The sequence below is a fragment of the Enoplosus armatus genome, chromosome 21 (assembly GCF_043641665.1).
Source record: "Enoplosus armatus isolate fEnoArm2 chromosome 21, fEnoArm2.hap1, whole genome shotgun sequence".
NCBI lineage: Eukaryota > Metazoa > Chordata > Actinopteri > Centrarchiformes > Enoplosidae > Enoplosus > Enoplosus armatus.
The window spans coordinates 12,000,765-12,025,404 of record NC_092200.1 but is presented as its reverse complement, the minus strand read 5'-3'; the positions used below and the strand labels follow the sequence as shown (position 1 = coordinate 12,025,404).

At 40.3% G+C, this 24,640-nt stretch overlaps 1 protein-coding gene across 1 annotated transcript in view; it reads left to right on the top strand.

The window, feature by feature from the left end:
* Positions 1-24,640, top strand: part of cntnap2a (contactin associated protein 2a) — a 272,982-nt gene that overhangs the window by 162,463 nt on the left and 85,879 nt on the right. Inside the window, exons 10-15 of the mRNA XM_070928498.1 lie at positions 5,054-5,203; positions 13,122-13,284; positions 17,760-17,866; positions 20,524-20,643; positions 21,602-21,717; positions 23,243-23,327. Coding sequence (XP_070784599.1) covers positions 5,054-5,203; positions 13,122-13,284; positions 17,760-17,866; positions 20,524-20,643; positions 21,602-21,717; positions 23,243-23,327 — 741 coding nt within the window. The remainder of the gene's footprint in view (positions 1-5,053; positions 5,204-13,121; positions 13,285-17,759; positions 17,867-20,523; positions 20,644-21,601; positions 21,718-23,242; positions 23,328-24,640) is intronic.

The following is a 24,640-nucleotide window of genomic DNA, read 5'->3' as shown; positions in this document are numbered from 1 at the left end:
AAAATGAAATGGGGAATCACAAATAAAAATAAATATGCTGTCAGTTGCAGTGTCCTGATTATAGAGGATAGTGTGAGATACAGCCAACATGCACGCTAATGCTTGATGTTAATTTAGTTTTTTAGAATATTGCAATTAAGACATATTTTGTGCAAACAACCAAAATTAATTAGGTTATTTGGATTAAGGTCATAGACTATGTACAGCAAAATATTATGAGCCTAAAAAACCCAAATGAAACACTACCTCTCAGTGGAGGGTTTTTTAGGAATATTCCTATGACACTGCACTCCAAATGTATGTTCATTTGAGTTTTCATCATTTTAGGACATTTTCACATCATAATGCTCATTGTTAATCTTTATAGTTATACACGTTTCCATACAGCCTTTACATCTGATATTTCAGTGCTGAACAAAGCAGCCAAGCTTTAGTCGCTGTTGGTGACCATGCACATTAGTTAATTTAAGCAGTGATTGTAGCATACAAGAGTCATCTTTATTCTGTGTATATAAATTAGTTAAGGTAACCAAGGGCAATATTTACAAAGTATGAATGTCATTTAGTTTAATAAACAGCAAGAAACCACTGAAGGTGTTCCAGGGGTTAGGATTATCATAGACAGTTTTACTGGAGATGCAAATAGACCACACTTCCCTGTTCCAGCTGCAGAATTAATGCATTTGCAATGAAAGCATGACCATTAGCTACCTCCGAATTATGCAAACTTCTTGGTATAAATATACTGCCATCCATTCTCTGTTCTTGTTGTGAAAGGCATTAAGTCTGACATAGTAGACCCCTTAAACAGGTGCTGTGAAGGCGCCTGCAACAGCAGAGAATCAGAGAGGTCAGCTTTGTCTGTCTCTTAGGAAGTATTAAGATGCTTGTGGTAATGCATAGCTGTAGTTGGGTTGGAAGCCCCACCAACATTTGTGAAGACTTTACTATAGACGAGTTTCAGTATTGAATGGTCCAATTTTTCCTGAAGTGGTCAAATCAGCAGAGAAATTCAGCTTCGGAGTGTGTCATTTAACTAAGAGAATTAGAGCAAAAAGATTAAGGAGACAAATAATAGAGGATAGAAATACATTTTTAGTTTCAAGGGAAAGCCATAAAACAGCCAGCTCTATATTTAGAATTGTATTGTTTAAAAGTAGGCTTTCTCCAGTTAAAGTCTCTATGCATGTATTCTGGTCTCTTATCAAAATACCTGCAATTGTTCTTTCCATCTCTTCCAATTTGTTCTTGGTGAGCTGTAGTTCAGTCTTTGAAACATCCAGCTCTTCCCTGACAGCTGTCCCCGCCGTCTTCTGCTCCTGCACCTCCTTCTCGCTGGTTGTTACTCTGGAAACCAGGGCTGCCAGTTCTGCTGCTTGTACTAGAAACCTGAAAGCCAATCATTTCTCAACTGCAGTTTCAAGATTTTCTAGAATTACCAAATCTGTGATTTTGGTAATTACATACCATATCAGTCTCTCAGCCTCCTACCCTTTTTGTCTTCTGCAGCTGCTGTTCAGGCTTAGTGGCTTCCAGCTCTGCTGTAATTGCTGTCACATTGTTTTCAGCGGCTGTCAGTCTGGAGCTCATCACTGAAATACCATAGAGTCTGAAGATGACGTTCTTTTAAGTAAGGCTGTCCAAAGTAGTATTCCACGACATCTTCATAAAAATACATTTCTGGTGTGTTATTGTGTCTGAGATGTAAACCTTGGTCAGCTCCTCCGCTCTCCCCTTGAGCCCATGTCCCAGACAGAAGGAACAGCAACACCAGCAGCAGAGTACCCCTCATTGTAAAAACTCACCCCTCTGGAAAGACCTCTAATAAAGGAGTATGATTTTTTTAGTTTTTAGATAACTCTTGTGTAGGGTTGGCACAAGAAAGCCGTCCTTGACCATATTTAGGAAGGTCCACAGCTGTTTAAACAATACTGATTTACCTTTTATACATTTTTGTTCTTTTCAAATTGACCAACACAACATAAATTGACTTAAAAGGATAAAGCACCCACAATAATCTATGGAATGTGTGTTTTGTATGTGTTTATTACATTCTATTATTACTTATATTTGACATAAGTAGTGTTTTTCTCATAAACGTCATCACTTATCTTGTTTATGCAGATGGTCAGTAGCTGCACACTCACCTTTAATATGTGTGTATTATCTGAATTAACAGAAAAGCCCTGGCAAGGCTTCCAAATGTAACAGATTGAACTTATGCCTCTGCTGACGTAAATAATAAATGGTACTCTATTAGATGACAGTGTGTTTTTAGAAAAGAAAGCCTTGGAAGGAACTGTGAGCAAATGTTTTATGTGACCTTAAAGGTTGTTTTTCCTTGCAGAAAGGAACAAGTTAGATGTGCCAAAATGTCACAAGAATATCTGGGTCAAATGTTATTCTAAAAGGATATAATTACTGTAGGTCCACATTTCATTATTCATGCTAAATCATTCTCATCCTTTCAGTTGTTTCAATGGGTTATTCAGTTGGGAAGACATTCTTGCCACGGTTTGGTTAATTTTTTTCTTTCCAATTTTTATTTCATTCAAAACAAAAACAGAGCAAAGTGACCGGTCAGCCTTCCACCTTGTTATCAGGTCCCTTCATATGAATGGCAACTCCAAAGCAAGCCATTAAACAGTCTTATCTAGTCAAATCTGAACAATTCTCTTCCTCCTTCTTCTACTCTACTTCATTATCTATGCTCTTTTTATCTGTGGCAGACAGCCGGCATGTGCGTGATTTGAGCCTGTGTGTTTGGCGTATGTGACAGAGAGAGAGTGCCTACGACATATATAATGTCTGCAAGATTCGGTTTTGGTGCGTCTGTGATGCAGTGAGCGTTAAGATTCAGCACTGCTATCACTGATAAGCTCATCATTCAAAGCTATTACAGGTGATGTAAAACAGATGAGGGGACACAAGGTTACACAGTATCTATTTTCCATTACATTCAAGAGGTTATGGAGAGGGACGGCATGGAGCAGAGAGTGATTGGTAGTGATTACATCAAACCAACATACAGTCAGAAACGTGATTGTGAGTAAAGGAACACATCAAGGTCGCTTTTTACCAGAACAGACTTTTCTGTGGTCATTCAGACAAAGCAGACGCCATCCTCATATTTCCTGTCATTATTACTGTTCAGTTCATGACTTCTCAAGTACAGCAAAAATGCATTAAACATGTATGTATTTTACTCTGACAGAGCAAGTGCAGAACTGTATACATAATCATATTCATGATTTGACTGTTGTGTGTGTATTGCATGTGTGTGTGTTCGTGCGTATTTAACCACCATTGCCCTGAACAAGGCCACAGCAGTCACACCCCTCAGCAGGTGGCCATCTTGGCTCTTAGTTTCTTTGTTCACTGCCATGATGGCACACACATACATTCACACACACATACACATGGCCACCATGCTGATGGAGATTAATTAGTGTAGACCCCCTACCGACATGAAAGCCAGGGTCTCCAAGTGCATTCTGGGAAGGAATAAACTGTGCATAAAGTGTGCCTTGTAGACGGTGAAGACACACAAAAACGTACAAAGCAAATGCGCTAACAGGCGCTTGCACACTCTCTTACACACATGGGTCAAATGTATTGACACATGCAGCGTGCTAAGGTACATGTGTATTGACTTGCATGCAGATCCATGGGGATACGCACTCTGCTGAGACTGATTTGCACGTGACCGTACCTTGAACTTCGCTACAGTGTCCTCACTATCGATGAATTACAGTCAGTGAAGCAGTGAGCTGAGCCGAATTGAAAAATACGGACAATGCAGCAGATGGCCACAAGAGGAGAGGAGTATGAAGACAGACAGAACAAAAAGAGGAACGGGAAATGCAGAAATACAGGACAGGAAATAAAGACAAAGAAAGAAAGAAAAAAAAAATCAGGGACAGAGAGGGAGGCAGGGAAGGAAGGATGAATAGAGATTGGTGTCAGTAAGAGGTGATGTATAGAGGAGAGGGTGATGAGAGTGAGCTGGCTTCTCTCTCGGCTCCAGTAGTAATGTCCCTTTCCAAAACATCACTCATATTTAATGGAGCACAGCTACAAGGGAAGAGAGAGAAAAGGAGAGCACAAAACTTGCATGCACGAACACACACACTCTCACTACTTTGACATATGCAGACAACGCAACACATTACAGACTTATACACACTTGCACAGAGTGCTCAAAGCTTGCATGCACAGATAGAGAGCACACACATGCACTCTGGCACTCAGACGCAAACAGGGTTCTCTGAGACTTAATGGAGTTGAGACACAGGGGCCTTGAGACTGGAAGCTGCGCTCGGCTGGGAGAGGTTAAGAGAGAAAGACAGAGTGAGAGAACAAAAGAGAAAGGAAGAAGAATAGGGGGGCATTGGCATACATATGAGAATGCATGTCAAAGTGAGGAAATAAATGTGGTAGAGGCGGGAATACGATCCTCTGCTGAGCATGTCTTAACTCTGTCTGAAGCCAGATTCACCAGGCAGCTTAGATGGACGCATAAGACGGGAAAAACACAGGGGTTCAATGATTGTGGTGAAAAAACTGCTGTTTGACAAAGTAGAAGGTAAACAGAGATAGCCACGCATCACAGACAGACATTCTATCTCGCCACCCACACACATACCTCTCACCCATGATGAGTCACCCAGTTGTCTTGACATTCTCCTATATTCTCTTAGAACAAAGTAAAAACTTTGACATAGTAAAAGGAGCCAGTCTTGAAAATTTGCAATTACAGTAAGCTACAACTAACGTCAGCAGCTACAGTCAAAACACGATGTGGGTTGGACCTGTTTGCATTTTTTTTTCAATTTAAAGTTCACAAATGAATGAAATACTGTGGTGCTGCAGTTTTAAGACTTGGATCTGGATTATTTTTGCAGGAATCATGCATTTCAAATTATGGGAGCCGCATCGGGAAATTCTCCTGTTTTTATACTTAAAGAACATGATGTTTATAATTTCCACTTGCACAAAGACACTTTTGCAGTGTGCGTTTTCTGAAGACATTTTTATCTCTGCCCTCCTCCAGGTTCAGGCCTTAACGACGGCCAATGGCACGCAATACGTTGGGTCGCCAAGGAGAACTTTGCCATGTTGACAATAGATGGCGAGGAGGCATCTGCTGTGCGCTCCACCTCACCTCTCACCATCACCACAGGAGGAACCTATCACTTAGGAGGTAAGGGTCACCCCAACACCATTGCCACAGATCTCACAAAAAACAACACAACCCTCACATCTACCCCCATTCATCGCCATCCCATTACATTCCTCTCCAGTGCCCATCAGGGAGGCATCGGAGCATCAGATGTTCACTACGGAGGTAAGAATGTTCTGAAAAATGGGATGGTGCCAGAAAATAGCATCCAGTTTACATTTGTTTACATCCAGGTTGTGTTTCGTTTGATCTTGACCACTTGTTTCATAAATTTTATGAAATATTGTCATGCATCTTAAGTTTTGGGTTGCTGTCTTAAATAACTAACATTACTTTTTGATTGCATACCCTCTTCAAAATGAGCCCAGGACACACAGAAACCTTTTAAAAGACATGTTAATGAATCTGTTTTTACTTTGAAGTACTTTATTTTGGTCAGTTTGTATAGAAAAGTTTTGTAAAGAAATTTGTTGGTGTTAGTCGACAGTGAAACAGGGCTCAGCGAAACTTCTTATATGAACTGTGCCAACGGAAGTCTTATCTGTGTGTGTGTTTGCGGGCTAAATATGTCTGCAAATCATTTATCTCGCTAGAAATCTATATCCCAGTGGCCAGAGTTCAGGAAGTTGCTCACTTAGCAAGAGCATGGACACAACTAGACCACCAGATATACACAATACTAACACACACACACACACATACACAAGCAGCAACCACAATCTGTCTGAATTAGAAAGACGCCAGGTTAATGATGCCAGACACCGCTGTCCGTCTGTTGGAAGATGGTCCGTATCTAAGTGTGCATGTGTGTCTTTTTGTGTGTGTGTGTGTGTGTGTGTGTGCATGTCTGCGTGCGTGTGTGTGTGTTGGGCACCTGTATGAAATTACAGTAACTGTGAGAGATAGTCTTGGCTCTGATAGCTCCATCAGGCCTCTGTTCCTCTCTCTCTATCAGCGCACAATCTCCTCCATCAAGCAAAACCATTTCCCCAGGCCAGTCAATAAGGATCAGAGCACCTCACACACACATCCAGATTCTTTTATTCTGGTGTCCATCTTCATTTACTCCTCGCTGCTTTTGAGTGAATCCCCCTTAAGCCCATGATGACTCTGTACTTTTTATTTATGAAATCTAAGCTTGTGAGGCCTTGATATGCTAATTGTGTTTCACTCAAGAAGCATTACATTTACTTTTTTTACGGATGTTTTAGCTCTCCCTTCACTTCAAGGTTTTTTTCTGGGGTTTTCTTGGATTCTTTAATCTTGAGTGTTACAGAATAATCACTCAATATTAACACTTTAACTTTTATTATCTCTTATCTCTCTTTCACCCCAACTTTCTCTGTATTTTTCTTCTTTGTCCGTCTTGTCTAGTTTCTCTCTTATATTCTCTCCTCTTCCTTCTCCCCCTCCATTTTGATCCAATTGGTGATTTATTGATTTTGGTAAGCTGAGTTGGGAATCAATAGTGGCTGAGAGGAGAGGATCTATGTAATGTCTTTACCCATTGAAGAGGGCACAGGAGTCAGACTAGAGAAAGTTAGAGAAAGGAAGAGTGAAACTGAAGAGAAGACAAATAAAAGCTGCCAAGGTAGTGTGTGGGCTGAATTGGCAGTCACTGTGACTGTGGTTTTACTCGTTAGTTTCACATGACATAATGAATGCTGAGGAGCAGGGAGCCTGGTGGTAAACACAAGTTGCAGGGGACTCAAAACTGCTGATTATTACTATGGTAAGGAGTACAAAGTGATATTTAGGCCACCACTTCACAGGCTGCGGGGGAGGTTTGAGGAAGACATTTATGAAACAATTTCAACCAGTTCATTCTTAGTTCAGACTTGAGATTTCTTTTTCAAGGGGAAAGGTGTGTGCATGCCGTTGCAGGTTATTTTCAGCCCCGAGAATTACGTTAGCTTTTTGACAGTTGGGTTTGGATTAACTTTAGATTTATACAGCATACTGATCAGTCCTCCAATTTCATGACCTGATTTTATTTTCTGTTACTCCGTGCCTTGCCTCCCCATTATCACAGATTTACAATGAAGGCCTCAAGCCATCTGCATCCGTGCATATGTGGGTTAGTATGAGGTTGTGGGCAATTGTGACCACATGCTCTGAAACTCCTGAGCACACGTACACACAGGAACACACTCAACGTACAACTCAGACAGAATATCTACAAAATGTATTCAAAACGCTCCACCCCTTCACATTCTGGGGCTAATTTCCATCCCAGCACAGAGGTAACGGAATAATATAGTGAGTGTACAAAAGATAGTTTAGCCTTCAGCTTGCCCTCAATTACTCTCTCTGATCTCTCAGCTTGATGAGTCAGAGAGGCCAGGCGCATTAAGCTGTCTAAAAGCCATAAAGCTCTCTAACACTATTCCATCAGCACTTTCTATGTGACTGAGACAGTTCTGTCAGTGTGCCACAATTAGCAGAAACCCCTCAGTATCATGAACAGTCCATGTTCTTTTATATACAGGACAAGGCTCCAGAAAATTGCAGGGAGTCATTTGTGTGGGTTCAGTCATCCAGGTAGCCATCTGCTTCAAATCGCATTGCTTTAAGGCATCAATCTGCTTTGTTTTCATTGGTAACAGTTGTTGATCAGTGACCACACACTCAACCAGACTTCATAAATAAAGTAATACTACTACTACCACGTGATCAAAATGACATGGCTCTTAATACACTTATTTTAACAATAGATATATGTCTGCTGCCATTTCTATCTTGCTTGAAGTTGTTCTCTCGTCATCTAATTGTGGTTCATGTAGTGAACATATTATAGTGTTTGCTCTGCATGAAAAATTTATTTTAGAAATGAAAACTGATAGTAAGCTGGGTCCAATGTAGCCGTCCCATGTACTACTACACACAGTACAGTAGAAACCTCGCTTGGATGTCAGAGAGAGTTTTACTATCTGTTCTGTTTCCACTGCGGCTTAATGTTTATTAACCATGTCCAATTGCCACATAAAACCAAATTAGGACTAATTAATATTATATTGAAGCTTCACTGCCACACATACGCAGGGATATACATTACCCACACACACTTACACAAAGTCTGAAGCCCAGAGTTTCACCAGACCCTGAAAGTATAATATAGTATGATTAAAGTGAGAGAGGATCAGTGGAGCTGGGTAAGGGGTCATTTTTCCTATTAAGGCATTCAAAATGTGCGCCTGCACACACACACACACACACAGAAGCATTATGTGAGCTGATTATCAGTCTGTGTTTAATCAAACACAAAGTGAGTGAGTGTCCATGTGGGTAAAGCAGTAGGAATCTTACCTTTTAAAGCGGACAGAATATCACCAGTGGGACTTGAATATTTTTAGTGTCCTCCAGGCCAAATACAGTTTCTTCATTAAATGTGAAACATGGAAATGAAACATGGAAAACAGTTAGCCAGAGGCTGGTAAAGCTCTTCCACTGCCTCGCTCAAAGAATAAAAATAAATATAACCAGTGATGATCATGTCTGAGTGATGTGACAGTACTTAAGCTACAGGTTCCCCCAATACAGCAGTTGATCTGTTAGATTTTATCATTAATGCATAAATATTCTTTTTTTATATATATATAACAGGGCTCCTTAATGCTTTCAGATAGCATTAATATTGATACCATCGATGTGTAATATGAAGACAAGCATGCTGACATAAAAATATTTGCTAATTAATTAACTTAATAAATCACCTAATTTGCATAAGTGGTTATGTTTAACGTATTTTGATGACTATGATGGGACATTACGCAGCTCAAGTACCATCCCCAAAGAGTTTAAAGGCTATGCAAATTATGCAGCTAATACATTTCACTGTGACAAATTGAAATGACGTATTCCTTGAGAACAGTGTTCTTTGAGTTCAGTGGCACTAAAGTGACCAGTCACGGATGTTGCTTTAGATATAATTGCCCTGTCTTTTCTGATTCTGTGGCATTAAAATTCTCATGGCACTGGCTAAACCCAAGGTTACAGAGTTGCAGGATATTATACTTTAGATGTCGGAGGAAGGAAAAGACTTGGCTCTTAGCCTCTGTCATCCTATCCTCAACTATGCCCTCTTTCTTAATTCTTTTCTTCTCCTCTGTTTTCTCATTTATTTCGCTCTCTCCAATTTCTCAGTTTATCTTCTCTTCTTTTTTTGGCCCTCGTCCTCTCTTCTCTCCTCTCATCCGTCTTATCCTCTTTAACCGAGTCGACCCCTTCCTTTGCCTCCCCTCTTCTTCTCTCTTCTACACCCCTATCCTTCGAGCGTCTGCTTTTAGAAGCAGCCTCCTGAACCCAAAGCCTATTTTACGGGGAGTAGTTTCTCACTACTGACGCTGCGCTTAGCGAAATTAGTAAGTGACTGACACGAGACATCCACAAATTGAATTTCTCAAGAGGGAAGACAGACGGACACTCACACAAACACACACACATGCACATACACAAGGCCATAAAGTCATGCTCTTTCCTCCACAGGAACAGGGGACAAATTAATTCACTAATGAGAGAGTAGTCAATTATGGGCCTTTCCGCCCTGAAGCATGCTGGTGTTTGATAAGTGTGAAAAAAAAAGAGCCTTCTGTGTTTTCTTTATTAGTTTTGCAATCTCCTCTTCCAATTTTATAACTAGTCATAGCATTTCTTAGCTCGTTGCTTCTTTTGTCATCATTTTGCAAATGTCATGTTTTCTCTCACATTTATTTTATGTGCATGAATAAATGACAGTCTTATAGTATTTGACAGTCTTAAACTTTGCTTTTCCATTACAAGCTACAGCATACTATGAGGCAAAATCTTTCTGACCTTTTAAAATAAAGTGTTATAATGCTGCTTACACTCACTGGTTTATTTGCTCATACAGTACAATTTATAATAATACTCACAGTATAAGTATCAGTAAAACTTGGAATATGTACTTCTTCATACTGTTCACTCTTCCTCCTCATTTTAAAGTTCGTGATGAATTAGACATGAGATTCTGATGCCCACGTTTGTCAAAGAGCCGCCTATGCTGTCTGTACGTGTGCATCGTGTACTTTTTTGTATGTGCATACGGTCTTGTTTATGTGCATATCTACCATGGTGGGTACGTCTTGTCTCTGACATGTGTGCAGTAATGTTTGCTTGAAGTGTGTGTAGCAGTGTTTTACTGTTTTTATTACAGTTAAGAGAATAGCAGCAGGTGGTCAATAGATAAGCACAATTTTTCCCAGTGTGAATTTTGATTTTGTTAGTGTGTACATATTGTTTTTGGCAACTATTTTTGTCTCTTCGGGAATACGTTGTAGAGTTGCACCCTCAGAATATTTGTTTAATTTTTACCTCTGAGCGTTTTGGCTGATGTCCAGCCTACCTCTTCTGAAAGCAGATACATCCCTTTAAATGTGTTGGGATGTGAGAACGGGTGTTCTGTAGCCTGAGAGCCAGCTGTGCCAGTCAGATGGTGTTCAGGTAGAGAGCTGGTGCTGGTCTTCCTGTGTATATTTCAAGTGAAGCTCTTTGGGCACAACAGGGGGGCTGTGATAGAGTGCCAGCAAGACTGGAGGGGATTATTGTTGTTGCTCCAGATCCTGAGGGGTTATGGGAGATAAAGGTTTGTTTATACTACAAATTAAAACCACACAGCATTGTTGCATTCAGGAGAAAAATCAAATGTGTTTGGACATTCTGAGCTTGGATTTAAGCTATGGGTGTGTGTGATAGCTTGAGGATGACCACATTTATGCTTTGTTTGCCAAGTGTTTGTCTCTGTCGGACTCCACCTCATTAATCGTGGTCTGTATCTTCCTCTGTTTGTCACTGCAGCCGCTTTACAGCTTTGTGAATGATCCAATGATACATTTTTGAAAAGCATAAAAGAAAAATTTCCTTTTCATGGGGAAATGAAAATGTTCAGAGGAAAGAAGACTGAAATAGCAATGTCATATTAACATTGGTCATGGCTTTACAGCGAAAATAAGGGAAAACATGGTGCTTTGACCAAATTTAAAGCATGACTACTGCCAGGATACATTTCCTCTGACTCGTATTTAGCCAATTTTATTCATTTGATATGCAAATGATTATAGTGCAATGCCCAGATGAACATTTATAGTGTTAATCAAGTAACACAAGGGAGCTTCCCAATACAGCTGCTAATTTCTCTGTGGGGATACAGGAGGTTAAGTGGTTACTTAAAGATACTTTTAAATAATGGATGCGGATAGAGGTGAGAGATTACATAGTTGTGTGTATTTCTCAAGATATCAGTCATTATCAAGACGTATTTTTCTTTCTGGGGCGGCATGTGGAAGCAGTGGTTAGCACTGTCACACGGGAAGTAGAGCAGGTTGGCGGTTCGATCTTCACTGTTTGGTGATAAACTTTTAATCCAAAACTGTCAAAAATCAAGTGAAACGTATCCGTTTCAGCAGGCACTTAGATGAAGGCAAACATTTTCAGTTGCATATCTTAAAAAGACATGGGCAAAAAACAGGTGACATCCAACAAAAAAGTCGGATATTTTGGTATAGTTAAATTGGGGAGACATCCCACTGTTGGTTAAGATAGAATAACAGAGCAACCAACCTCCTGTTAGCTTTCACGGCCTAGCAACATACATCCATCCACCCATCCATCGTTCCATGCATTGCTCCGTTCGTTCTGCCAAACTGTCAGGAGGCCTGCGTTTCCTTTGCATTTATATGCTATCCACAGGACACAAAGTGCTGCCAGCCAGCTGCAGTCTGCTCTGTTTCCCATCTTCTCTCTCGCTTTCCATCACTCCCTCTCTCCTGTCTCTGTCTGTCTGTCTCCCACTCCTCTGGAAAGACTGCAGACAGGTGTGGCAGGAGAAGAGGCAGATGGCAAGGATGACAGGAGAAACTTTTGGGGGAGGAAATGAAAATCAGAAGATGTGAAGAAAAGGATGAATCCAGCACAAACACACACACACACACACACATTTGACTTTTCTGCTGCTTTATTTGCTGGTGTGTCAGCCAGCCACACAAACTACAGTCAGGTTGGTGCACACGCACACACAGTGCATATGCCCTCTATAATAAGGCTTTTTGATGCTTTGGCCTTGAGGCTAATAGGCATGCTGGAGAGTGGGACAGCTTATAACATCACGATGATGGAGATGTCATTGAGCAGCAGTGTTTTATGTGTGACCTGTGTGCTTGTGGCTAAGATTGAATTTCAGCCCCTCATCTGCTATATCTGACAGTGCATATACACTGTAATAACACCTGCAGATGTGCACACACATTCTATATACACACATGTAGTGTACACGGGTGCATGAAGACAGATTTGTACATGTAGAATACACACACGCCTACCATATATCCATAGACTTGCATTTGTGCAAAAGATTTAGCGTGCACACACACACAATCACACACAAATGCATACAGTTTTGTCCTAGCCTTGTCCCCGTTTCAGTCAAGGTCCAGTGCTGTATGCCTCTGGACGGGCCATTGACTCTTGTATCTCATAAAGGTACTGTATATAGTAAAACCTATATGTCCTCCAGTCTATTGCGGCCTTAGCACTGGTATTAAGGCTAATGGGCCTTGTGGATAAGCTCTAAAACAAAAGGACTGATGAAGGTTCATGGCTTTAAAAAGTGACTATAACAAGGCGCTGGCCAGGTCCGTTGTTCCTCGTCAAGGATGATGTCGTCGTTAACAGTCTGATGTCTACTTCTACAGAAGGTCTTTTCATGATGTGTTTTAAAACGTGGATCAAAAGAATCCATCTTCCCTTGTTTATTGTCGTCTTCCTACACTTTTTCACTTCTTGCTGTGCATCCCTTATTTTCAGTTCTTTCTCAAATTCTGTTCAGTTTTCAGTTCATTCATCTCCAACTTGATTTGTAATTTGTAAAAGAATATATAATGAAGTTTTATTTTATGCTTTTGTTTGTTTCTTTTGCTTGTTTCAGGGTATTTTCTCCAGACACTGTTTCCACCCTCCCAGCGTTCCTTCCAGGGCTGCATGCAAGCAATCTTGGTGGACGACCAACCGGCTGACTTGCATGCGGTGGAAAAAGGCACTATGGGAGCTTTCGAGAATGTCAGCCTAGACATGTGTGCAATCATAGACAGGTAAGAGTGATGATTCCTGTATTCATGCACAGCCACACAATCAGTCATAAATGAAAGTACACATTCAGTCATATGGAGAGCACTAAAACAATGTGTCATAAGTGTCATAAATCAAATGGTTTTGAATTGGGAGACATATAAACAGTCTCTGAATTCTTATCCAGAGATGTATGACTCAGGGCCCTGGTTGTTGTGTGTGGAATCACACAAGAATAGTTTGTGTGGCTGGTTTCTGTGTGCTTGTCATACTGATAAATAGAGATAATTGATGGGATGGATTCAGAATGTAAGGGGGTGTGTGTAAACAACATAAATAGTAGGTTTCATTCTTGGAAAACTGTATGATCTTAATCAAACATCAAAAATGAGCCATGTATTTCTCTATTTCATTGCCAAGTATAACAGAGCTGGAGATTCTGCACAGCACATCCCAATGTTGGCTCACTGGAAGCATTCATTACAACTTGTTGACATTTCAATTTATTTCCTTGTCATAGACTAGACAAACACATGGGGATGGATTTGCCATATATGGAACCATCCATGCCTTGAGCCAAATTTGAGTGCTGTTTTACACTGAATCGGATGCCTGTGTACAAAACATTTAAACTTTGTGGGCTGTTTTAACCTTCAGGGATTAAGCCTATGTTAACTAAGAGTTTGGTGGTTTTCAGTCATGCGATGGTAAATTGCATGGATTGCACCGTAAGGTCAATGAGACTGGGAAGCTACAATTAGGAGATGACCTTGGTACAGTATTTTCCCTGAACTGAGCGATTCATTTTCAGGTCAGGTTTGTCGATAACACTTACCTTCATCAATATCCTTGCCCAGAGAAGTAGACACCAACTGCCACTGCTTGTTTTAGATCAATTTTGTCCTCACTTCAAGAGAGGTCTGGCTTGCTGGGATATTTAAGTTTAGACCACAGCTTAGGTCATGTTCACACTAATACAGATTTAATACACATTTTTTAATTTCATATAATTTTCTAAAACATCTCACCTTATACTGAAACACTAAAACAGTTAAAAGTACAATGTTGTCATCTTTGTGGCTGCCTTTGTTGTCAGTAGACTTCATTATCATAAAATAGTGATTTGATCGAAGGTTAGAAGTGCTACAGATACAGGATTGAAAACACCTGCCTGCTGCGGCTGAAAATACAGTGAGAGTGAACCAAAACAATAAAGTTAGAAACCAAAACAATGAGTTAAAACAAACTTTGAAGCTCCATAGAGCTGACATAAAATGCTTTGCTTATAGTAATTTGATCCCTTGTTACTCTGCAAGTATTGATTATAGCCACATGCAGCAATCATATGTTGGCATTTTCAAATAAAAAAAGCTTTGTTATTCCGGTCCATACTACAGTATGAGACGAGGTGTTTTCAAACATATCCACTCTAGAGTTTATCAAAAAAACGATTTTCACAGGTGGAAAATGATGAAAAAGATCTGGTTTCAAGTTTTATTTCAGACACGGCCTGACCCAGACGTTTCCAAACCTACATTTTGATGAAGCTCTCACTTTTGGATATATTTTCATGCCTGTGTTTAATTTATGGAATTGCTGGCAGCCTTCTGTTATCATTTGTTTTGCCTTTGCAATGCTAGTGTGAGGTAATGTGGTATGAAATTATTATTATTGCAGATTGTGGTGGTGCATTAGTGCTGCTGATAGTTGCTAGCAACAGGCTGACTGTGGTCAAATTTTAAGAATAAACTCTTGTGAAGGTCCTAAGATGTCCACAGCAGTTCCCTGTCCTTGCTGCTTGCAGTACTGCCCATCTCTATTACTTCAAATGTTGTGTATCAGCCCTGCACTATGTGAGGGGGGCCTCTCCTGCCATGGAAGATGAATGGGTGCAGTGTTACCATCTAACTAATCAGAATGTCTTTGAAGGCAGTTCAATAGCCCTGTCTGACCTCCTTTTGATCAATGCCGTTCCACTGTGGGATTCTGTTTAGGCTGAGATGTTGGAAGAAGCAAAACACACTCACACACATTCCCACAGACACACACTCATGCTGACACACACAGGAGCAAGGCTGTGTGCATGCAAATTCCCATATTCCACAATGTCACTGTCAGTCTAAGGGAACCACAACAACACATGAAAGGGCACATAAAAACATACACACACTCTAGAGGGGCTACATTCTCTTCATCGACTTAATTTCTTTTCTCATACAAAGCCCAGAGCATATATAGCCGGTGTACTTCATTGCTCCCAGCTTGCTGAGCATAATGTCTTTTGTGATTGTCGGTGCTCGTCAATCGCAGCCCATTGTGAAAGCACAATGCCATTTTATCTGCACTTGTTAGCTTGCTGAAGCTAACACATCATGACATACTTGGATCACAATCACAGTATAGTTTTCATTTTGCAGTACATACAACAGCATGTTGAGAAAGTCAAGGTTTAAGATGATTTGAATACCAACGGGTGGGCTCAGTGCTCACTTTTATATCAAGTCCTTACTTTTGGTCCTTGAAACAACTTTTTTTCAAGTCAGGCAGTGTCACTGTTGAATGTGTAGTAGTGTTGCTAAAAGCGTCTTTTTCTGCATCAGTCAACACAGTCAGAGCCATGATATTCTCAGAGAGGTGGATGATTAATTTGCAAATGTCATTTTTCTACAGCAGCTGTGTCTCTCCCTCACTGCACACATACATTACTGCTTACTTGCATGCACACATAGTTGTAGTACACATACAGTGCTCATAACCTTTTTTGCCACAGCACGTCAGGAAGGAAGTACACACGTAGGTTAATGTGTCGCTTCAGGGTTGAAAGGACAAAGCACACCTCATCCACACACGAGAAAAAATGTAAGTGCACATGAGTGCTAATATTTGGAGACATAACAAAAATGTTCATCATATATCATATGAACAAGCCCGCAGTTGTATGTCAGATTCATAGTTACTAGAGGTATGACAACAGTGATTGTCTTGTCTCCCTCCAGAGATGGAACGTCTCTGTGCCTCTTAACTGCCCGACTCCCTGCATGAATAAAGAAGAACTCAGCATTTTAAAGTACCCCTGCAGCTCTTATGAGTCAGTGTTTGTTTTTCCTCCAGCTGGCTTTCCTCTTAACATCACTTTGATTCATTCAAATAAGCAGCCTCAGATATTTTAATCACATAACTTGTGCGTGAGTACATGAGTGTGAGTGGGAAAACGCAGCTCTAAGACTACAGTGCCTTGGGATCCACCTCCAACAGGCCTGCAGACAGATCAAACCACAGAATGTTGATGTATTCAGGATTTGAGTTGGTATTCGAATTTCAACAAGAAAAACAGTGATGTCTTAACTGCTATGTGCTTAATGCTGTATTCACACTGAGGCGAACAACACTGTTCACTTGCACTACACTCCTAATTCCAGTTTTGAAATGTGGATACTGAATTGAAAGAATATAATTCTTCCTCGTCCTTTGGTTAAGAAACTCAAAATTGTGCATTACAACCATCACCTGCATTGTCAATCAGCACGATAAACCATAATTCTGTCCCTTCCTGCTCTCTTGCACTTAAATTTTTAAAGTTTCAGTATAGACAGACACTGAATTTAGTTGTTCTAATTGACATATCATTATTGGATGTAAAAAAAAAATGGCCAAAACAGAGAGAAAAAGATGTCACGATAGCTGAAGGTTGTTGGGATGCTTTCTAATTGCTGTATTTAATCAACTGAAATATTTGCACTCACTGTTGATTATAATAATTAACACAAGGTTTAGCTCCTACTGCTGGTCTTGTACTGTTAAATGGGTTTTTTTCACCTGAATTTGAATTTATAGGGTCCTTTGCATGCTAATGTGTATGTGGTCAAGGAAATCTGAAAACTGATGATGTGTATTGCTTTAGAAAGAAGCCCCTACTAGCTAAAGGGACTTTAAAAGCAAATCTCGATGTCTAAGGTTCAGTTCACACATATTACAGACTTAATCACCTGGGGCCAGTTTCTTTAAGATGAGTATCACTTTTTTGTTCAAATGTATTTCTTTGCACTTTAGAACAGTTCATACTGTATTCCACTGTACAGATCCAGTCTGTCCCACAGAGGAAGGTATTCACCATAAACCTTATACACAGGAGTGTCTTTTATGTTTCACCCTATAGGATATATACAGTATATCCTCAATACCAGATGGATGTTTTGCGGTCAACATGACAACATATTTAACATACAGTAAATGAAACATCAGACACACTGATAGTCAAAGGTGTTTCTTTTGTCACTAAGATTATCTACATGTGACAGATGTTTAGTAGGCAGTTTGTTAGATGATAATACTGTATTTTCAAGTAAACATAACCAGATTTAAATCAGAAATCATGTGAAACATGCTGGTAGTATAGAATGAAGTAGTGTGGCAGTGTATGTGTGTTTGTGCTACATACTGCAAACATAATATTTTTCTTTCTTTTTGAGGAATCACAAGTCCCTCTCTCTCTCTCCAGGTGTATGCCTAATCACTGTGAACACGGCGGCCGGTGTAAACAGACATGGGAGAGTTTTAGCTGTACCTGTGATGGAACAGGATACACTGGAGCCACCTGCCACACTTGTAAGTATGTGGGTGTGTGTGTGTATGCAGTTGTGTGTTCTTGCCCATATGTTTTTTTCCCCTCATTTGGACACTACTGTGTTTTGTTCCTCATGCGTTTGATTTGGCCTTCCTCTGTTCGCCTTTGAGTGATTAAGCTGTTTCTCCTTCCAAAGCCACAATCCTCAGCAAAGGGACAGATGAACTTTTGAAGTGGTCAGAGGCCGTGCTTTTCTGATGCCGTTGTGTGTTTTGTTCTGGTCTGAGAAGAGGCAACCCGACCAAAAGCACCAGCACACAAAGAGAACAGAGTCAGAAAGGGAGAAAAAGCCGAAGAGGTTTTTTTAAAGGCTTAAAAATTTGAGAATGCCATCCCTCCTCCCATATGCCACAAATATTGTTCTCTTTTAAGAGAGGATGAGAGAGAAAGGTTTTGGCAACATTATGCTCAACATAAAACAACAGATTTAATATAAACAAAGTGTCAGAAAATTAGACATTGTTCCGGGTGTAGCAGCGCAGAGGGACAGAGGAGTTTGAATAACATCAGAGAGGAAATAAAGCACAGACTATAAAAACACAGAAATATGATAATAGCCACAAGACAACAAAATGTTGGTTTAAAGGGGCACGTGACCAATTTTAATTGTCTTGAGCAATACTACTCAGCCTGTGATAACAGCTGTATAACAGGAGCTTTGTCAAGACTGAAGGAATAGTGCTGATGATGTCATAAGAGTTACTTTCTTATGCTTGGAGATTAAAAAGTCAAACATTATAAACTGGGGGCATGAAGGAGGTATTAAAGATGTGAGCTTTTACTGGAAACAAACGAAAAGACAATATTTAGTGAATCTGTCTTGTGTGAGTCGCCAAACTTCACTTTAAGTGTTGAAACTATTAGTTTATTAATCAATAAGTGGATCAACAGAAATACATTTAAGATGATTTAAGATTAATGAATTTTGATAATTGATTAATATTTTATCTTTTATGTCAAGACATCACCTTGGGCTCTGGAAAATTGTGATGTAATGAATTAACTGAAATTAATTATTCAAAAAATAATAGACAGATTAGTCAATAATAAAAATAATTGCTGGTTGTACCCCTAGGTTAACACTCATCGCCATAATGGGTACCGCAGATGCTAACGGACAAAATGTTGTAGCGCCTTATAATAATAATTGACTTTGGTTGGTTGGCAGCTACTGATATCTTCCTTTATAGCACTTAAAGTTGGATTTTATGTTCATGTCATTTACTTTTGTGTCTGTATTTCAGTTCCTGTGAGGGTTACAGGGAAGCATAGGTGTTACAAGATGTTTACTACTTTTATGTGGATATTTTATGGCATTTTACTGTGTAGGTAAATTGGTCAAACACGACGGCTTTGAAGCAGAAGTAGTGCGTCAGCACTTGAGTTCTGTGCAGGTCCTTGTGTGATAGTTCAGCAAGGTCAGTTCCTCCCAAGACCGGTTTCGCTGAAGAGCATGTCCTCTCAGCAAGCACCTCAACTGCATCACTAAAGTCCTGGATGAGCAGAGGGATATCAAAGAGAGAAATACCAATAATCAAGTAGGATGTAATTAAAGAGAAAAGAACAATGAAAGCAGAGACAACAAAAAATAGAAATGGTAATAAAGAGCGAAGACTAAGCAAACTAAGTGCTAAGACTGTGAACAGTTTCGACTCAATCAAGAAAGTTTCACTCCAAGTCGCACTCTGACATTTCTCTTTGAAGTGTAATTCTTCCTGCCCTCCCCTCTCTGTCTGTCTGTGTGTAGATCAACACAAACATAACATCAATATGTTGTCAGATAGATTGCTAGACTGTGTGGGACAAGACACCACTTCTTGACAGGCGCTGAATGGAGACTGGCAACCACATGAAATTGCCTTCTGGAAGGAGGGAAAAAAGACAACAGCTTCAGACATTGATGTGCTATTTTAGATCCATTCTGAAATTCTACAGTTTAATTAATCTCTGGTCCATTACGTAACAAAAATAAATTGAAGTGTGGATATGGAATTCAGGCAGGGAAACACATGAAGGGAAACAGATACAGGCTATGTTTGGGGAGGGTTATCATCTTTATTGACATGCTGTTGTTACTGTGGGCAGCATATGGTAATAGTATAATATCATGACTTACCCTGGGATTCGTAACCTTACCCAAGCTATCCAAAAATTGCTTTGAGTTGATTACGATAATGACCTCTTCTCCAGCGTCACCATCGGGACAGAAAATGAGAATGACTGCCATGCACCTCTGAACGCTCGCATGTTTACCAGTCTTTACAGTTTTCACCCCACTATTGGTAAAGGTCTTTCATCCATCCAAAAATAGTGATGTTTGAAATCAATGTCACAAAATGTGGATGTTTTCCAATTTTAACATAGATTTCAACATGACACAATATATGTGTTCCGCTGTTATGCATTACACAAAACCAGACAAAGACTTTTATTATAAATCAAATCAGAATCATTAATTTGTGCAAGATAAACCTGTTAAACAACATAATAAGCAGTGTTTACTCGTCACTCAGACATATCCAACTTTTCTTTTTTGTTCTGGTGTGTAATGAATATTACAACCTCAGTGGTTATGGTCTTGTTTCCTACAACAACTCATTTTCCCCCTCCTTTCTCTTTGCCCCTGCCCCACCCACAGCTATCTATGAGCCATCATGTGAGGCCTATAAGCATTTGGGCAGGTCCTCTGACACCTACTGGATCGACCCTGACGGCAGCGGACCTCTTGGCCCCTTCAAAGTCAACTGTAACATGACAGGTGTGTGTTGGAGTGCCTGAAATCGATATTCGTGTCTGTGTGGGGGCTTTCGCCTGTGGTACATCAATGTGTATGTGTGAATGCATGTGTATGTGTGTGTGTGTGTGCACACTTCCCTACTCTGCCTGGCCCCAGTGACCTGTGTGTGAAGAAAACTCTCCAGCCCTCCTCATTCTTAACCTCAGACAGCAGCACTCTTAACCTGCCATACATTGGGTTTCCATGGCAACACGGTCACAGCTACTGACATTTAACTCTGAAGGAGCAGCCACCGCAGACACACACACACACACCACAAACACATATGAAACGGGCCTGTTATGCAAACCCAAGAGTGCTCCAACAGTCTGAGTGACACTTCTGTCACACACAAACGCATACCAACACATGCACCTGCCCAACTCTGAGCACACACATGCACACACACACACATAGAGTGGAATTAGTAGATAGTCTGGAACAGCAGAGCAAAGGCGAGCCTTTTAATGAAATGTCACTGCACTCCGCTGGCTAGCCCCTTAGTCACGCTGAATAGCACACTCACACACACCTCAGAAATGTTAAGAGTTTCTCTTTCACTCACACATCCACATACTTCAGAGACCTGAAATACACACACACATTCCCTAACTGACAGTGTGAATGAACAGGGAGATGTCTGAGTGACTGGCTCTTGCTATAACAGCACAGACGTGTCTATTAAACCCTGGAGTCTCAGAGCTGTAACTTAGATTACACAGAAAGAACTTCACTGCCATGAACCGCCTAAACTGCAGGTTTCTGTGTGTGTGTGTGTGTGTGTCAATATATATTAACATGTAGGTGAATTTACTGTTTGTGTAAATGTGTATCATCTGTCTAAACTTACTTAGTTTACTACATCTAACTGGTTTTATTCTCGTAGTTGAAGAATAATTCTTAACATGCTAACATGTTTTACACGTTTGTGTGTGTGTAGAGGACAAAGTGTGGACAACAGTCATGAACAACCTGCCACCCAAAACTACAGTGACTGGCTCCAGTAGAGAGAAGCGCACCGTCTTACAGGTTAACTACAGTGCCTCTATGGACCAGGTAACACACACAGACACACATACACACACTAGCATGCATTATGTATTTTTATGTATTTGAATTGTAGCCATCAGGCTTCTAGTTTCATGCTAAGAGACTCTACATCTACATCCTCTTGTGACGTCCTTGAATTATAAAATGTGATTTCATATTGGCAGGTAGACTATCAATCAATACAGTTAACATCAGTTTTTTTTTAATGATGATATCCTACACTTGAAGGAAGGTTTAACATGGAGTATGGGCTTTCTCCACTGTCCCCAACAAGACCGGTTTCCAACACTATTGTTCGTTGAATTTTGTGGCCATTTTCTCATACATTTCTGCCAGCTACACTGTGCCAACATTTTTTACTATGTCAGGCTGCCTTCTTGGTTGTTTGCTGATCAAAAAAGAAAGAAAGAAAGAAAGAAAGAAAGAAAGAATCAGTCTATGATAGACTCTCACAAATCACTCACAGTGATGCACAGTAGGACAGTAGTAGAATTCATGAATTCATGTGTGACAACCCTGTGAATAAAAGGTGAAGCAGATATAAAACCAAGTACCTTCAATTATTTACCTCATTTTTAATTTTGATGCTTTTTTTTCAATGTACAAGGGCTTTTTCTCCCAAAACTTTTGGTTTGGTCTCAGTATCCCAGGCCTTGTACTCTGCCTCACCAAAATCCCACCATGTCTGAGCGGCATTAAATGGCATCTTTACTTTTCTGAAGTAATGTGTGGTATTTTAACAATCATCAGCACAGGTGTCAGTATGCCTAATTGCCTGTCACAGTTTCACACCTCAGTCTGCACTTCTTGAAGTTTTACAATGAATCATCTTACGTTGTTTTATTCTGCACATTTATGCAAGTTTTCCCATTGCTAACAAAATGCTCTTAGAATGAGACTGAGCAGGAGTTGGCAACCTGACCAGGTCGGATTAAGGTTTTCTATATCCCTAACATAACCTGCACACCTCCACAGCTAGTGACTGCAATGAGAAACAGTGCAGTTCCTCACGCTACAGCCCTCTTCATATTCAGTCTTTATTCTTTCAAATGCACAGTGATAAACTAACGAAACAAGTGTTTCTCCTCATGTCTCCACCACTTATCTGCGGTGGTTTTGCTACATACAACTCAGACTACCTGAATCTGGTCTCTCACACTCAGGAGTCGATAGCTTAATCTTTCTGGTGAGTGGTTATAGATTGCAGTTGTCACTCTCAGTCAAAAGCAAACTGTGTGTGAACTGAACAGGTTTCAACACTCCTATGAGGAGTGACAGCAATGTGTACAAGGCCGCTGTGTTCCACGAGCTGACAGTGTTTGAGTAGCATATCCTTCCTGTAATTATGTTCCCTTCTAATTTGTATGGATCACTTGCTCCATTTCCAGTTTCTCTAAATCACAGGAAGCTAAAGCAACATTACTGTGCACTCTGTTTCATTTTGCAGCTCAATAATTTGTTTTTACATGAAATTGACCTGTCTGGCTGAATAAGATAAAATTAAAATACATATCCGTGCATGTGTTTCCAGGTGACAGCCATCACCACCAGTGCGGAATACTGTGAGCAGCAAATCGCCTACAGCTGTCGCATGTCCAGACTGCTCAACACTCCAGGTAAAGGCTGAGGATGACATCTTTATTCACCACTGACTCAAACACAAGTACCCAGCAATGAGACAGGCAGGATGTTCTTTTTGTCACATAGTCAGAATTTGATGGGAAATTTATATTAACAACAACACTCTCTCCCCATCTTCTTCTGTCCGGGGGACAGAAGGAGATGGGGGAGACATATTAAACAGGGTCCGTACGGTCATGAAAAGCCTGCAAAAGTCATAGAATTTCCACACCAGGAAAGTTTTGGAGAAAATAAATAAATCCAAAAAGGTTTTGGAAAAATTTAAAGGTGGACTGTGTAGAAAAACATTTCAATCATGGGACGGGCAGCGCTAGCCAGCCATGCTCAAGGATCGAAGCACCAGGCTGCTGCTGTGCGCAAATCAGCTTTCACATTTCGACACTACTTTTCATTCTATACATATATACACAGACATTTCACAGAATATGTGATCATGGAAATTTGAAAAACAACAAACACATATATATTAAAAATAATAACTCTAGTAGAGACCCTGCAGTATCTATGTCAAGGAGCTTTAAAGCTGTTCTGGTGGCTTGTTGTGGCCCAACACCCTATGTTGGTTTATCCTTTAATTTGAAACCCATCTGTATATTTCAACTGTTGCTTTCATCCTGTCTTTACCCAGCACTAAAACTACAGATGTTGAAACAGTCCATTGGGAATGAGTTGTGGCCTGGCTAGGCTCATTCTGAGTAGATTAATTTAGATTACATTAATTTGCATTAGATTTGTTTGGACTCTTTTTGGCTGTAATGTACTTGAGCGAGGCCTGGTAGGGTTTTGTGTCAGTTTGGTTTGGATTAGTAAGGCTGGCTTGCAAAATGTTTGAGTTGTGTAAGGTTTGCCCCGGATTAGATCTGTTTGATTTGTGTTATGGTTGGTTTTAGAGGAGTTTCAACAGTGTTTTGAATCATTTTTTTGCAGTAGAGAGAGAGAGAAGGGCTTGTAGCTATGTTTTACTCTTGTTTTGCTCAGTCTGTGTCAAAGTATTTAGTCTAATATCCTGTTTGAGGAAGACATCTGTGTGTGTGTGTGTGTGTGTGTCCCCTTCACCATGAGAATAACAAGCTTGCTGTCATTGTCAGAACCGTTTTCTGTCATTTTCCTCTGTTTCCTCTGGCCAACACACACACACAGTACACACATGCATGCATGCACACACAGACCCACTTTACGGATAGCTTCATAAAGACACTCCTGGCAATTAGAGTGAGCGAAAGGAGGTAGAAAGATGGTGAGGGAGAGAGGGATTGTGGGTTTGTTAGATGTATGCCTGGGTGTGTAT